The 18,161-nt window shown below is 32.8% G+C and overlaps 2 protein-coding genes across 2 annotated transcripts; both read left to right on the top strand.

The window, feature by feature from the left end:
- Nucleotides 1–1,400: 1,400 nt before the first annotated feature.
- Nucleotides 1,401–6,302, top strand: LOC132753162 (zinc finger protein 345-like). The gene has a single exon (XM_060743603.1). The coding sequence runs from the start codon at nucleotides 1,764–1,766 to the stop codon at nucleotides 3,837–3,839; it is 2,076 nt and encodes a 691-aa protein (XP_060599586.1). The 5' UTR covers nucleotides 1,401–1,763; the 3' UTR covers nucleotides 3,840–6,302.
- A 4,524-nt stretch (nucleotides 6,303–10,826) lies between these two features.
- On the top strand, nucleotides 10,827–17,584 carry LOC132753161 (uncharacterized; the record flags this gene model as incomplete). Its single annotated transcript, XM_060743602.1, has 4 exons — nucleotides 10,827–10,976; nucleotides 15,814–15,954; nucleotides 16,812–16,991; nucleotides 17,529–17,584. Coding segments are annotated over exons 1-4 (497 nt in total), but the record flags the coding sequence as incomplete, so codon positions are not given.
- Between the last annotated feature and the right edge of the window lie 577 nt (nucleotides 17,585–18,161).

Below are 18,161 nucleotides of genomic sequence, written 5' to 3'. Positions count from 1 at the left end.
ATATTAAACAATTTTAAGTCCCAGATTTATAAATGTTTACTGTTGCTATTTGTTGGAATACAAAATAGTAAAACGCTATTCAGAAAACAATAATCGATTTATACAGTTTAAAGGATTTCAAACCATTGCTCGTAGTGTTTAGTAACTTAAACGATATTTTCCGATTTTTCCTTATACCGATTTGTTCACCTCGATGCTTATTTTTCGTTTAAGTTAAGTCGTATTTTAAGCGGAGCATGCGCATAACAATTTTTGTGGACTGGTTGTGATGATGAAAGGCTTTAAATGAGATGCATTAGCTTCACTTTGATTCATTTTGATACACAAAAATGGAAATCACCAGCAATCATTCTCAACACTGTGATGACCTCTCCAATAATTATTGTTTATACAGGCCTCAGACTACAATTATTTTCACTATATGTTCTATATAAACTTTAAACCTTGTGGCAATTTCACTAACACTCTAATCAAATCAAAATCACTTGTGCTTACAGTATCATTCAACTATTTCAGTTCAGTAAATATCAGTATATGTATGATGGTTTTCAGTAATCGGCTAGAACCATGTGAATTCTGTCATGTAGAAAAAACACTCAAAAATACTTATTAACATCAAAACTGGATCAAATTTGGCATTTACCAGTTATTTGAAATGAACTCAGCCAGAAAATGTCCCTTTTTTATGGCGGCTGATTTGTGCCATTCGTGTTTTTGCCCCACGACCCCGCCAAGCGAAAAGTCTAACATTAATAAGTTAAAATGGCGAGGCGCGGAGCGAAAATACGTTTATTAGCGAGGGCGCGGGGCGAAGTAAAACCCCGCCCTGTGAGGGCGCGGAAATAAAACGGCGGGGTCGCGGAACGAAGCCACCATAGTGGACTGATTCCAACAAAACTTCAGATTAATTGTAATTTGCCCTGTCATAGGAAACAAGAGTATAGTTAAGAATTCTAAAAGGGTCATCCATAATTAAGTAGAGAGAGAAAATGATCTACAAGGATAGCAAACGATAGCCCAACGAAAAAAACACATATATTGATACATTTTATGTATGAACCTAGTAGCCTCTGCATATTTTCTCGTAATATAATAGGGAGATCGACCATACCCACTCACAGCTTTTACAAGGTTGAATAAACGGAGTTGCCCACTTTGATTTGTTAACCTCAATTGTTACTAACCCAATATAAGATTTGGTTGTTTAGAACCTAAGGTACCTAAGTCAAATACAATAACCTTTGGACCGATCTCCTTTCGAATGTTGTTGATTTATTCTTATTGTTTATTGCTAGCCAGATAAAATACAATTAAAATATCACATTCAGGATCATTGTGTTTATCTATTTCAGATATTGCTTAAAGAAAGACAACTGCGCCAAATCAGGTCAGACTCAGAAAGATATGGAATCAAGGGAGGAAACTGACAGTGACACATACATGAATAATTCCAAGGAATTCACTGTTACAGAAATATTACTGTAAGGATTAAACGAATGACATATTGGCAGCATTTCTAAAAATCCATAACACACGTTCTAGTATATAATAGTTTTTTTTTAGGAAAAAGTATATATATATATACCCCGTGGTCTGCTTAAACGGGTAACGTGAGTTTCATTTCTTCGGAGAATTAATATATCAGAAAGGACTGCTTTGCAACCTGATTGGGAATATATGAGCATAGACCTTCACTGTACGAAACAATAAAACATATAATTAGATGAGTACGGACACAAGAAGACACAGAAGGGCCTGCGAAAATGGAAGACCTAGAAAGGACTGTGCAAGTGGATGTCCTAGAAGAGAATGTGAAAATGGATGACATAGAAAAACATACTGTGGAAATAGATAGCAAAATAAAACATACTCTGAAAATGAATGACCTTGAAAAGAATGAAAAAATCAATGACCTAGAGGAGATTGTTAAAATGGATGAGATAGAAAAGACTGTAAACATGGATGACAGAGGAGTAAATGTGAAAATAGATGACACTAAAAAGAAAACTGTTACAATGGTTGGCCTAGAAGAGAATGTTGATAACATAGAAAAAGATTCTATGAAAATGAATGGCATAGAAATGACTGTGGATATGGAAAACATAGATGAGAATATAGAAGCGGATGCTATAGAAAAGAATGTAAAAATGAATGACATAGAAAAGACTGTGAATAAGGATAATTTAGGAAAGACTGTGAAATTAGATGACATAGAAAAAACTTTGAAAATAGATGTAATAGGAGAGAAAGTGAAAATGAATGACACAGAAAAGACTGTGAAAATGGATGACAAATTAGAGACTGTGAATTTGGATGACATAGAAAAGACTGTGAAAATGAATGACATAATAGAGACTGCGAAAATAGTTGAAACAGAAAAAACTATGGAACTGGATAACATAAAAAAGAGTTTAGATATGAATGACATAGAAAAGAATGTTAAAATGGATGACATAGAAAAGAATGTTAAAATGAATGACACAGAAAAAACTGCTGAAAATGATAACCTAGAAATAAGTGACATAGAAAAGGGTTTGAATATCGATGACCTAGAAGCGAATGTGAAAAAAGATGTCATAGAAAAGAATGTGATTATGGATGACAAAGAGAAAAGTTTGAATATGGATGACATAGAAAAAAATGTGAAAATGAATGACAAAGAAAAGAGCCTAAAATCAGATCGCCTAGTTAATAGACAGGAAAATAATTTCATTTGTGGAACATGTGGCAAAAGTTTCAGATATAATAGTCAACTTAAAGCCCATATTCCAACTCACTTGGATAAAAGCTCTCGACCATATAAATGTGAATTTTGCCCATGTTCTTATGCTATACCATGTAGGTTAAAAGCTCATAGGATTAAGCATACAGGAGTTATCCCACTTGATTGTGACTACTGTAAAAAGTCATACACTGATAAAGCCGAATTCATACAGCATATGAAATTGCATGACCATGAAGACAAATATTTTTGCACTCTTTGTCACAAAAGGTTTAAGAAAATAAATTCACTAACAGGGCATTATAAGTCCCACTATAAACCAAGGGAACATAAATGTGATATTTGTCTGCAAGCCTTCCTGTCCGGGAGTCATTTACAAAGACATAGAAATTCAGTTCACCAAGAAGCCGAAAGAAAAGTTTGTAAACTGTGTAATAAAACATTTTCCTGCGATGCCTCCTTGAATCAACATATGAAGCGTCACATATCAGAAAAAGATTATATGTGTGATATGTGCGGGAAAAGGTTCAAAACGTTTCAAGATGTTAGAAAACATATATCATCCCATGTGTTATCAAAACTTTTTGATTGCACTATTTGTGAAAATTCATTTGCAAATTACGAAGTGTTAAAGAAGCATCTACGGACTCACGATACAACAAGGGAAAAGACATTTAAGTGTGACTTGTGCGGCAAAGCTTTTATGACCCATGGTAATCTTAAACAACATATAAGATATCATGGTGCGAAAAAAGATGCAAAATGTAATGTTTGTGGCAAATCATTCATGAAAAGAGACTTACAAAAGCATTTAAGAATTCATTCGGAATGTTTGCACAAGTGTTATGTTTGTGGAAAAGAATTCCATGCTCCAGCTGATTTACGTAGGCACATGTTTATACATACTGGAGAGAAACCTTATGTTTGTGAATACTGTAACACGGCGTTCAATTGCAGCTCAAATTTGTGTAGACACAAGAAACATAAGCATGCTGTATCAAGGCTTTACTTGTGCAATATTTGTGATAGGACGTTTAAAACAAAGAATTGTCTTCACAGTCACAAGAAGACTGGTCTACATAGGAATACTTTAATCTTGCTTGGTAAAAACACATAAACTTTTTTGTTATGACAACATCTTGTTTTAAATACAATGGCAACATCATGTTTTAAGTACAATGACAACATCATGTTATAAGTACAATGGCAACATCATGTTATAAGAACAATGGCAACATTATATTTTAAGTACAATGGCAACATCATGTTATAGGTGCAATAGCAACATCATGTAATAAGTACAATGACAACATCATGTTATAGGTGCAATAGCAACATCATGTAATAAGTACAATGGCAACATTATGTTATAAGTACAATGGCAACATCATGTTATAAATACAATGGCAACATTATGTAATAAGTACAATGGCAACATTATGTTATAATCGTGTTTTAAGAAAATTGACATCATGTTTTAAGTACAATGGCAACATGTTATAAGAACAATGACATCATGTTATAAGTACAATGGCAACATCATGTTTTAAGTACAATGACAACATCATGTTATAAGAACAATGGCAACATTATATTTTAAGAACAATGACAACATCATGTTATAGGTGCAATAGCAACATCATGTAATAAGTACAATGGCAACTTTATGTTATAAGTACAATGGCAACATCATGTTATAAATACAATGGCAACATTATGTAATAAGTACAATGGCAACATTATGTTATAAGTACAATGGCAACATCATGTTATAAATACAATGGCAACATCATGTAATAAGTGCAATCGCAACATTATGTTATAAGTACAATGACAACATCATGTTTTAAGTACAATGGCAACATGTTATAAGAACAATGACATCATGTTATAAGTACAATGGCAACATTATGTTTTAAGTACAATGACAACATCATGTTTGTATTAGAACAATTGCAACATCGTGTTATAAGTACCATGACAACATCATCTTATAAGTACAATGACGATAAAGTGTTATAAGTACAATTGCAACATCATGTTTTAAGTACATGGGCGATATTATGTTATTAGAACAATGGAGGCATCATGTTATATAAATACAATGGCCACATCATGTTATAAGTACAATGGCAACAACATGTTTTAAGTACAATGACAACATCTTGCTGTAAGTACAATGGCAACATCATGTTATAAGTACAATGGCAACATCATAAAATAAGTATGATGGCAACATCATGTTATAAGAACAATGGCAACATCATGTTTTAAGTACAATGGCGATATCATGTTTTAAGTACAATTGCAACATGATGTTTTAAGTACAATGGTAACATAATCTTATAAGTACAATGGCGAAATCATGTTATAAGTATAATGGCAACCGCATGTCATAAGAACAATGACAACATCATGTTTTAAGAACATGGGCGATATTATGTTATTGGAACAATGGAGACACCATGTTATATAAATACAATGGCAACATCATGTTATAAGAACAATGCCAGCATCATGTTATTAGTACAATGCTAGCATCATGTTATAAGTAAAATGGCGACATAATGTTTTAAGTACAATGGCAACATAATGTTATTAGTACAATGCTAGCATCATGTTATAAGTAAAATGGCGACATCATGTTTTAAGTACAATGGTGACATCATGTTATAAATACAATGGCAACATCATGTTATATTTACAATGACAGCATCATCTTATTAGAAAATGTATAATCGGACTAAGAAACACGTTTTTATCTTTGAAAATGTTGGCATCTTTTGACAGAGCTTCTTTTAAGTTTCAAAATTTAGAAGTCAGAAACCGCAAAGCCACTGACATTGGAAGTCACATGATACAAGAAAAGAAGGAAAAATATTTGAAACTAGAAGTCACAAGCCAAAACCAAGGAGGAAATGACTCTCAAACTTGCAATAATTTAAGCCCTGATTCTGATGCATAAGAGCCATGCAATATAGCTACCAGAATAATTGAGCTGTGTCACGACAAAACCAACATAATGGGTTTGCAACCAGCATGGATCCAGACCAGCCTGCGCATCTGCGCAGTCTGATCAGGATCCATGCGGTTCGCTATCAGTTTCTCTACTTGTTATAGAGTTTGTAAGGGAACAGCATGGATCCTGATCAGACTGCGCGGATGCGCAGGCTGGTCTGGATCCATGCTGGTCGCAAACCCATTATGTTGGTTTTGTCATGACACGGCTCAATTGATAATTATAGTTATAACATTTGATTTACATTTGGATATAAAAGTTTAGACAATATTGCTTTTTCATTGTCATTACAACGTTTAAAAAATCACCGTATTTTAAATTACTATTAGCTTCTTGTGTGTTTAAGTCATTATGATATTAAAATGTTATGCTGATGTATATATTTGACTGTAGGTTTATTCATTTGATAAATTTGGAAAATTCAACATTTGTTCACAATTATTAAATTGTCTCTTATCACATAGTTGTATTTATATTTTTGCTTGTATATCAAAAAAAAAGGTTTTTATTTTTCAACTGCTTATAAAAACAAGATGTGCTCGGTGTTACATGGCAATTAATCATCAAGTTTTGTGTGACTTTCCAGATAATTATAAAACAAACTTACAGAGTTAAACTATAAAATATAAAAACGACAATATTAAATAGTAGAGATAATTGCACGAACACCATGAACACCGGCATGGAAAAACACAAAAAAAATATGAGCCGTGTCGCGACAAAACCAACATAATGGGTTTGCAACCAGCATGGATCCAGACCAGCCTGCGCATCCGCGCTGTCTGATCAGGATCCATGCTGTTCGCTTGCAAACCCTATAACAAGTACAGAAACTGATAGCGAACAGCATGGATCCTGATCAGACTGCGCGGATGCGCAGGCTGGTCTGGATTCATGCTGGTCGCAAACCCATTATGTTGGTTTTGTCGTGACGCGGCTCAATTATGTCAGTTAAGTCGGCGTTCCCTTTGCTGTTGCCGTCCGTATGCTCTACCGTTGATCAAAGCTTTTCAAGTTCTTGGTGTATTGGGTGTATTGCTTTCATTCTTGATCATAACACTTGTTTCAGGACCTTCAAGCAGACGAAACTAAACGTGACCTTCAATTATAAATCTTTAAGGTCAAGGGACTAAATTTTGCTTAATTTTTGCAATCAGTGGCTATAACTTTAGCTACATTCTCCTTGATAAAGAGGGGTTTAATCCCTTGCAACTTTGGAGGTTGAAACATTGTGGAGTAGAAAATTATGAATTTATTGTTCAGAATGATTTTATAACCTTAACCTTCGCATTTTTGAATTGATTGTCTTCAAAGTTGAACAAAACAATATTTCATGAAAGAATTTCAAGTTAGTAAAACAGACCTTGCCTTCACTGAAAAATAACCTTAACTTTGATATAACTTTGAATATCAAATTATTGAATTTTCTGCTCTTTTTATTGCTTTAACTGGTTATAACTTTAATTAATATCTATCATATTAAGATACAATATTATCTAGGGTAAGGTCTTTGATATATTATCTAGGGTAAGGTCTTTGTGTATATCAAACTCAAATAAATATATTATGGACAGTGTATTAGATAAGTATAATTATGCAAAAAATGGTTAACAAAACATTCGGAAAAAATCTACCATAGTACTGAATATAACATGACCTGTGTGTAGGAATAATTTGGTAAGGTATCTGTAATAAGCCCATTTTTTGCGCGGAGCTTCTCAATTGCTGCATTGCAGCATGTGTACAAGTGTTAAACATCAGTAAGCGTCGTTACAAACCCTAATTTAGACGAATATGGTTTTCTTCAGGCCATTTTCATTTAGATTCACCGTGGCCGAGGGGTTTGCGCGCTCGCTTAGGAAGCGAGAGGTCTGGAGTTCAAATTCTAGTTAAGGCAACTCATTTTTTTCAAATTGTTTAAGACAAATAAACATTGGATTGAGTATCAGTGTTGCAATTAGTCTTATAGCCATTTTACTACAATTAAAACGCTGGAAAGCATTGGTGGCACTATACAAAAACAAAGTGGTTTATAATCTCACAGCATTCACCTTTCTGTCATTCTGAGACCCCAACAAATTCAGCGCCTTCTGTGCTTTGATTTGGTTAGTTGGTCGTTCGTGTTGGTCAGTTTTGCATCATAATGATTAAATTATATTTAAATGATGTCATAAACAAATGCTTATTTATATGCTATGATACTTTTTATTATAATGAAGTAAGATTCTATTTTCATGATAATATGCTTATAAATAAATATAGTTCCATAATTATGTGTATTATATATAGTATTAATGTATTTATCAACTCCTATATTTAAGTACACTGTCTTTGCCACAATTCGCCTTAACATGCCTTAAAATACTCCAATGCCCATGTCATGTAGATAAAGCTTTTATATTTAGATCATCTGATAAGAACACCTAGTAGTATGGTTCTTTAATTTCATTGATAATACATTTGATATAGTTGTGAATGAGGTCACTTTTGTTTTAGTTCATTTTTAACATTTGAACAACAGACAAAAGGGATGTATCAAAAGTTTTGTAACGACGTTGGTAGAACATCAAAAGGTAGAACGTCATAATACTGATAATGAGCATAGCAATATGCAAAAAATTATCACAGACTTCAAAATATACACGTATTTAAACTCTCTGAAACAATCTTGAAAGGTGATATTCTAATTACATGTAATAAGTTCTATGGCTCTAGCTTATGGTGGCTGATTTGGTACACTTTGCGCGTTGCGTTGTCGATAGCGACAATACAACCTATATCATTATCGCTTTTTCGTCTTGTCGTCCTGTCTTTAGAGGAGCACGCCAAACGGTTGTCGTGCGTCGCGATGTCGCCCTGTCGCTTGGCTTATAAGCAAATCCTTCGATTTGAGCGTAGCAATAATGTGACAACGCAACAACACGCTGCAAGAAAACCCGCTGTTTGGCGTGCATCGTTAGTGACAGGACGAAAAGACGAAAGTCCAACAACGCGCCGTTTGGCGCTTTGTCGTGCTGTCGCTAGCGACAACACGACGCACAAAAGTCTTCCAAATCAGCCACCATACTAGCTACGATAATTGAGGGTTTGAAGGTACTCATTTTCACAGGTACACATTTGTGTTCGGACTGTAAGTTTTTCATGCATTAAAGGATTTTAAAATAACTTTGCATAAATGTCTTCCACATCACGATGATGTGTCGCGTCAAAGACTCATGACCTTTACCTCCAAGCTCAATTAATGTGGTAAGTTTTCTATGAATGGCACTTAATTTCACAATAACAATATTAAGTAATTAGTTTCTTTTCTTGTTTTCTTTTCATAATACAACTCTGCTTTTCTTGGGAGGCATCCGTCACTTTTGAGTAACAGCTCTTGTTCTTAATTTGTTTCTTCTTGTTTTTTTATCCATAGAGGTATCCGTTTTGACATGTCTATCAGTCGTAAAAGATGTTCTCTTTGCACAAGTGATGGTTCCGTTTGTTTGTAGTGGTGGATTAAAAGATTTTTATTTCCTTATATATCCTATCAATTAAGCCAATTGAATTATGATGTTCTATAAAAAAAAAGGATAACTCCTACATGTATCTAAGAGATAAAAGGCCTTAATATGAGTTTATAAGTACTACATAGGAATATAAAACTCCTATGTAAGGGCCCAGTTACACAGACGGTCGGTCCCCAATCGGTCATTTAATTTTTAATTTAATCGCTGTTATGATCGGTTGTCATGCGTGATTTTATTTTAGGTTTTCTGTATAAACGGCCATCGGTAACAGAAAACAAACTCAAATGCTGAAATACTTTTGTTTTTTATCGTTAAACTTTGTAAATCGGAGCTAAATCGGGCGTAACGCTGATAAATCGGTGTTTAATAGCTTGTCATCAGTGGTTAAACACTTTCCGTCATATATGGCCGGTGATTCATATTTGGTTATCTTTGTCCGATCGGCGATATCGGTGATTAAGAGCTTGCACATCTCGTGATATAGGTTGCCGTCGGTAATTTTTGAAATATTTTCACCGATCGAGAATTTTAAACGTGTTTAAAAATCTCAATCGGTAATTTTTCACCGACGAAACTTATCTTTCCTCAATAGCAGTTGATAGGTGGAAAACAGGTGACCAATAGGTGATATCGGTGATAAATACGTTGTCATCGGTCCACTCCATAATTTGGCTAAAAAAACTACCGGTCAATCACCGATGGCTCTGTGTAACTGGGGTGTTAGACTTAATAACTCCTAGTGTCAATAATGAATAAATTATAACTGAGATATAAATGGGAGCGATCGAGTTATAAACTACTTGCTTTTTTACATAAACTGAGTGAATATTAAGTTGCCAATAATCTCAATTTGTCGAAAACATCTAAAAATTCCCAAACCTTTGGGTTGGGTCATGTTCCTATAAGTGCCGAGAAAAGAAACCTTTAATAATTTAATTATATGTCTTTTTTTGCATTTTTCAAAATACAGTTTCTCATCTGCCGCCAATTACCTGACCAAACTTTTGCTTATGTTGATTCCTGGCAGTGTAAGTAAATTAATACTGATTTATTTCAATGTGAGACTATAATATATTTCACTCATAAAACTTTTGCATCTAGTGTTCAGAAGATATTCAAAATTTTCAATAAATACAGGATTTATTTTCATTTAGTGGTATGAAAATAAATTTTTCATAATTGAAATATGATGTATTTTATACAACAAAATTAAAGTAAATCCTGTATCTTTACAAAACAAACTTGAATTTTCTGTTTATAATATATATTTTACGTTTTTCTTTTTCTGACATTACGATTTAAAAGACTTCTCTTTTGAGAATTGTCAGAATTTAGATGAAAGTAGTCCTGCAAGACATCAGTGAAAATACGGAAAAGATGTTACACTGCAGTGAAGAAAATAATTCTAAAGTGAAAATATGAAAAATTTGTTTCACTGCAGCGGAAAAATTAATTTTACAGTGAAAATATGTAAAATAAAAATACTCATTTTATGTCATCAATATTTCTCAATATTTCATTTATAAGTGTGTTATAAAATTTTGTATGGGCCCTCTCGAGATTCGTGATTCTAACATGTAAATAGGTTAAGATAATTTCACTTGACATGGCATCAAAAACGAAAACTATGGCTGGAACACATTTTCTTGCATTTCTTACTGTCTTTAATTTTGCTGCCTTGGTTTGTGTCACTATATATCATATACATTATGAAAATACCAATCAGGTAAGTTTGATTTATCATTTTTAAAAAACATTGATTTGTTTATATTAAATTATGTTGTATTATAAAAATTAGGTCAAAACTTTATTACGATGTCTATCAGTTATGTAATAAATTTTTAACTTAATGAACTATGTCATTTATATAGTTATATAAATATAACTATATCTAAACCATCTGTACACTATTTAAACGGATCCAGCTAGCTTACGGAACGTCGGTGGTTCTACTCAGGTGCCCGTTCGTGCCTGAAATAATGCACGGAGGGCACCTGAGGTCTTCCTCGAACGTCGCGATATGACCTATACTGTGTCGATGTGACGTAAAACCCAAAACAAAACAAAAAACTATTTAAACGGTAAAACCATTTGTAGATTAAACATAAATTAGCTTTCTGATTTTTTTATGACAAGTAATTGTTCATAGTGTTGTTTCACTTTCAAGGTTTTTTTTTTTGATGGCCCATTTTGATGACTGATATTGGGTCATGTTCCCCGAGTGTCAAAATGTATGTTTTTGTCCTTATTTCAAGGAGATAAACTGAACAAAAACTGAAATAAGTTAAAGTATTGTCATTTTGTCACATTTAACTGCACTAAGATAGAAAAAATTGTAATCTTGTATTCAAAATTGTAACATATGCTTTTGAGTGAAATATCAATCTTTCTTAAATTGAATTAACCAAATGTTTGTTTTCTTTGCCCTGTTTGATGTATACAATGTGTTGTCAGTTTTTCCCAATTTGTCTAAAGCGTTATAAAAATTCCCAATTTTAGGGGTCGGGTCTATTGTTCCCAGAGTGCTAAGAATAAACGTTGCCTTTTAATGCTGTATGTTTAAATGAACAGAAAGACATTTACAATGCAATACCTATGTTTTCTTATATGTGTATACAGATTATTTAAGGATTATTATTGTGAGAAAAAACAATGTACATGTAGATCATTATATAAACTCCACTGAGGTCAAAAATCCTGAAAACATAAAATTTGAATTTCTTACATAGATCAGCTGGGACTCTTTAAAAAGGAAAAACATGCAAAAGTTAATAAAAAATATACACAAAAATATATTGGGAATCGTATTTTTATAGTATTTTATCCTGATTTGAGTGGAAAGCGTTGCAACACTTTTCATTTTTGAGTCATTTTTCACAATTAGAATGATCATTCAGAAAAAACAGAGTGGACGAATGATCTGGAATTATGCATACAAGTTATTGGTCTAGACCTACATCAAATGGAATATTAAAAGTGAAAAAATATTTTCAGTCCAGTCATGTCAATAAGACCTCAGTGAAGTCCCTTTAAACAACTAAAACATGGTGAAAAGGCATACGTATACGTAATTAAATGCTATCGCACAGGAATTTCAAGTTGCATGCCTCTAGATGAGCCAATTTTTTTGGAGAAAAATGTACTAAGATTTTAAGAGAAGTAAAACGATTCAAGACTCGAGTAATAATTTCCATGTTTCGTGGGATTAATGATTGACTTCATAGCATTTATGTTTTTATTACCATATTTCTACTGTGGGTTTAATGCAGTTTGGGCAATTTGTTGTTTGTAATATATTTTTACCTCTATTTTGTAATACATGTGGAATGTAAGTGCCATATTATCTTTAAATTCTTTGTTTTCTTTGTTCATAAGATTTTAATTTAAAATACATTATCAAAATTTTCATGACAATTAGCATTCTAATTTAAGTTTCTCTATATAGAAAATGTAAAAATGTTAATGTAAAATCATCTGTATAACTTTATGAATCTGAAGGGATCTTGCTTTAACATAACTATAAAAGAATAAACATTCAAAAACATTTTGTATAAATTTAAAGGTAGTAGTGACATAATATATGACTATTTTATTACATCATATTCTTCAATGTTTTAAAACAGAGTTTAAAACAAACCCACACAAAATCAACATATTTGTTTACAGTTATTAAATATGCATAAACGTATAATTGACAATTTTCACGAGATAAGTGTGACCTAATGGTTGTTATGTTTCATTTGAGACACCTTTATCACAACGTGAATATTGCAAGTAGGACATCTTGATTCTCGTACAACTTTCTATAGAAATGTCAGTATTAAACCGGATTATCGATATATAACTTTTTCTATTTTTTTGTCTCTTTTTATAGACATAATTACCTATGATATATTGTGCAGCAATCAAATGCAGGATAAAATAAAAAACCAACCGCACAACTGTTCTTATAGCTGCAACTTACGGATCTACCTGCATCCAGTTAACGGGACTGTGAATAATTTAAGTCAATATTTACAAAATAAAACGTTGCAACGTTTTAAAATTACAGCATCATAAACATAACAAAAACTTTACTTCTAGGTTTTTCTTCTTCGGAAAGTCACATGTACATGTATTAATCATCTACATGAACTTCCATACCAATGCACGAACCTGACTGGTGAAATGTTATCTTTTGAGGACATTCCATTTCAAAAACCTCAAAAGTACAATGAGTGGGATAGTAGCTTCAAAGTTTATTTCAGTTGAATGGTAGACTCTATTGATAAAAACATGAACCCTAGGGGCACTTTTTTGTTTGATAAACCTAACAACCTTGAAGTCATTTGGTTTTTAGATTTAATTTACTACCTGGTTGTTCTTAAAATGAACTGTATGTGTTACCTTACACAATTTGCTTGTTAATGCACTAAAGAGTGTGTGTATATGCGCTGCCCATATGGGCGAGTCCTCCAGAAGAGTATTAGTCATTTTATTTTTTGGAGGATAGTGCAATTACAAATACAGAAAGATGCCCCAATTCCAGAAGCTTCTCCTTGCCAAGTGTTTAAGCACCCATACAATGAACATCGATTTAAAGACTGATTAGTAATTTTAGTTGACCAGCCCGGGAATCGAACCTATATATGTACTAAAGACAACCTCTAGCACTGTTTTTTATTATGCTCCCCGAAGAGTGAGCATAAAGTCGCCGCTTTGTCCGTCCGTTCGCACGGCCGAATAGGGATAGGGGGTCATATCTAACTGTAAACAGAACAAAAGAGAACAATAGAGGAACAATAGAGTTCATTTCGTAACAATAGAGTAAGGGGCCATTGGCCCTCTATTGACCAAAGGAAAATAACAAAAGAAATGGGCCCCTTTTCCATTTCGACCGGATGTCTGTCCTCTTTTCTTGACCGAAACATAACTCTGAAACTACAAAAGGTATACTTAAGTCTGTGTGGGGAGCATTACCGCGTTCAACCGGCTCTTGTTTTGTATGATGTCTTCAATTATATATACATGTAGACACAAAATAAGACAATTTGTAACCCTGAATGCCAAAATTGGTTATTAATGAACTATATAACCTCTAGCATGTCTAGTGCACTATTTACATATTGAATGAATTGTTCCCAACCGAAACTTTGGATTCTTTCATGTGAGGAAGCTAGCCGGATAGCTAACAGAACATCGGTTGTTACTTACTCGGGTGTCTGAAATAATGCACAGAATTGCAATTGAGGTCTTCCTCCACCAGTAAAGCTGGAATGTTTCCATATGACCTATTCTGTGTCAGTGTGGCGTTACTAAAAACCAAATCAAACAAAGCATGACTTGTCTTCCATTATATATACATACACGTACATGTATTTTATCACCAAATTACATCAGAGACTTAAAATACAGATAGCTCTAAAATAGAGCATTTTCCCGTCTAGACTGACAATCCTTTGCACAAAATTCATTGGCCCTTGAAGTTGGCTGATTTCCGCCATCTTGTTTAACGTTACTAAAATTTGAATCTTTACATCTCCTTAATCTTTATGCTTTTAAGTACTTTAGTACTTTTTCGTATTTGATCACGTAACACATGTCAAACACGTCAGAAAATTCAAAAGTTACATCAAACATTATCAGTCTCGAGAAAAATCTCACGAAAATGTGAACTTGCGGGATTGGATAATTCATATTAAGTGTTTGACATCATAGCTTCATCTCCATTTAAATTTAGCTCTTTGATTACGTCACAGTCGGTTACCCACAGTATATATTCCGTAAAACTACATTATCTGGGTGACAGGTGTGATTACATTTAAATACTATAATGTTTTTTCTCGGTAATTTGTAATTTTTAAGAAAATCAAAAAAAAGTCAGTAATTAAAATTTACATGTATACACATCTACATTAAAGGAATATTTTATATGATAAGAATACTAATTTTGAAAAAACCGAGTGAGTGAAAGTTCTGAAATTTTGAGCGCAAATTATCTGTGTAGACCTACATCAAATGGAACATTAATCTCAATAATTAATTTTAAGTGCCGTCCTTCAAAAAAAAAACTTAGTGGAGTCCCTGTAAAGAAGCTTTCTCATTTTTACCAGGCAATATATATATATATATATATATATATATATATATATAATACGATGCACTTTCAAATGCACATTAAATTAAATATAATTGGATATATTTTTATCACATACCCGTGCCGATTTTGCGACTCTGTAAAAAATGGTATTGCACGACCGTGCATATATTTTAACATGACGTCATTTGCGTCATATAAAGGTAGCGTAAAGACGCGATAAATGTTAACATTATACTATAGGCGCGTCAATGAAAATTTTTGTTTATCACTTCAAACAGTCTTTATTTTTGGTATGTGATAAATAGAATATTAAAATTCGTGAAAGTTCATCACTAAATGTATTGAACTCATTGAATAAAATAATATTATGCTGGCCAGAGACTCACATGATATAAAATTTTATTCAATTCGTTTAATAAATTCAGTATAAAACTTACACCCATTCAATATCCTTCTATATATTATCTGTGACTATTTTTTTCAGGATATCTCATTTGGCAATGTTGTTGGTGAAGTAAAGGACGAAGTTAAACAATTGTTACATCCAAAAAGTAAACGTAGCATTAATAAAAGCTCTAAACAAACTGATATCCACACTATTGTAGAGGACGTCATCAGAGAACGGGTAAGTTCATAAGAAGTTATAAAAATGTTTTCAGGAGTTTTTATATAGAAATAAATGCAAAGTAAAAAGGGCAGATAACTCAAAAGTGAGACTGGTGACACCAAATTTATTTTTCGGTTAAAATATTTCTGTAACAACATGCTTGAGCTAAAAGTAACAACATAATTTAGATAAAAGTTTAAAGACATTCTAACAACATATAATTATGCTTAAGTTTAAAGAAATTCTATTTATCAGTTTTAATTCTGGTTGTGTGTCTATATTAAAACTCCGGAAAACAGTTCCTTAATAAACTGTGTATGCTAGAAATTTCTAGTACGTCTCAATCACATACTTTTACCTTATTGGCTTAATCGCATTTCCTTAAAGATGAAAATGCATAGGGTTATGCAAAAACAAATATGAGAAATATTCACATTCAGTATCATAACTATTATAATGCAGACAAATAACTACACCCTCATAATATAAATCCTCACATGCGAACTCCAAACAGTGATTTTATTTAGCCATAAGATAATTGTTGGGGATATTTTATTAATTTTCTTAATTACTATATATTGTTTTACACAAGAGCTTTCTCCCTGAATATATAACGTCATGATAATAATGATAATACGAGCCGTGTCATGACAAAACCAACATAGTGCGTTTGCGACCAGCATGGATCCATACCAGCCTGCGCATCCGTGGGATCCACGCTGTTCGCATACAGACCCTATAACAAGTAGAGAAACTGATAGAGAACAGCGTGGATCCTGATCAGACTGCGCGGATGCGCAGGCTGGTCTGGATCCATGCTAGTCGCAAACGCACTATGTTGGTTTTGTCATGACGCGGCTCATATATCGTTTAAGGAAAAGAAAATTTTGGACGAATGTGTGAAGGCATCTCAACAAGAAGTGTATAAAATACTTCAAGATGCAGCTGTATACCTAAAGTCCGCCACTACCAGTGAGAATGTTCACAAACGCCAGGCTGTCAACACTACTGGGAATGAACTCGCCTCTATATTTGGAGAAATTGCTAAAACAGAGGTATTTCATTGAAACTGTTTTATTCTTTTTATACATAGCGGATATTCAATTTTTTCTTCTTTAAATACAGCATTTATTTTTATTGAGTGGTATGAAAATAAATATTTCATATGTGGCGGTAACAAAAGAAAAAAATAAATCCTTTATTTATAGAAATTTGTGTACTGGCAGAATTAAAAAAAAAGTATTTCAGCAAAACACCAGTGAAAATACGGAAAATATGTTTAACTGCCATGAAAAATAAATTTTTACAGTGAAAATATGGAAAATAAAAATACGCATTTTATTTCATCAATATTTTTCAATGTTTCATTTATAATGTATATAATAAAAATGTATATTTAAATGTTAATGATTTTTTATTATCTAAAAATGTCATGTGCTAATTTTTTACTTACTGAAATTTTTAAATTGTGAAAATTTGACTCAGAACAAGATAAACGTGTTATTTATAACTATATTAATAACTGTATAGAAATCTTCACAGAATTCATGTTGTAACTGTATGTTAAAGGAATGTTTATGTTCGTAAAATAGGTTGATATTTTGACAAGATATTGCGGTAACAACAGTAAAATATGCTTACCAGGTATGTACCTTAATTTCATTTTTTCATTGACCAGTTTTTGTTGTTCTTAAAATGTTTAAACAAAACAAGAATATCCATCTCTGTATTGGATTTGAACCCAGGGCCTCAGGTATAGGATTTTACGCGAGTGCCTTTGGTATAAGATTTGAACCCAGGGCCTCGATCAGGTATAGGATTTGAAGCGAGTGCCTTGGGTATACCCAGGGCTTTAGGTAAAGGATTTTAACCCAAGGCAATTTGTAAGCAACTTATCTGTTCCTGGAACCAACCAGTACTAAACAATGAATCTGCAGGAAACAACGCCTTGCCCCTGATAGGGTTTGAACCCACTTGGTCGGCAATCCTTATATGATTATTCCGACGTGCACTCAATCACCCTGCCACACTATTTTAGGACAACCCTCTTATAATTATAAATACATTGTACATGGCATAGATTTAGATGATCATATTTTATTGCTATGATTGATATTACATGTAAATGACCACCCTGTTTTTGTTGTTTTTTCCATCACATACATGTAAAAGTAATTTATTTATCTACACCACTAATGTTAGAATCTTATATTAATTATTCTTTT

This window comes from Ruditapes philippinarum, unplaced genomic scaffold, assembly GCF_026571515.1.
Source record: "Ruditapes philippinarum isolate M1 unplaced genomic scaffold, ASM2657151v2 ctg11162_1_1_1_1, whole genome shotgun sequence".
Lineage (NCBI taxonomy): Eukaryota > Metazoa > Mollusca > Bivalvia > Venerida > Veneridae > Ruditapes > Ruditapes philippinarum.
This window is presented reverse-complemented; position numbering and strand designations above follow the sequence as displayed.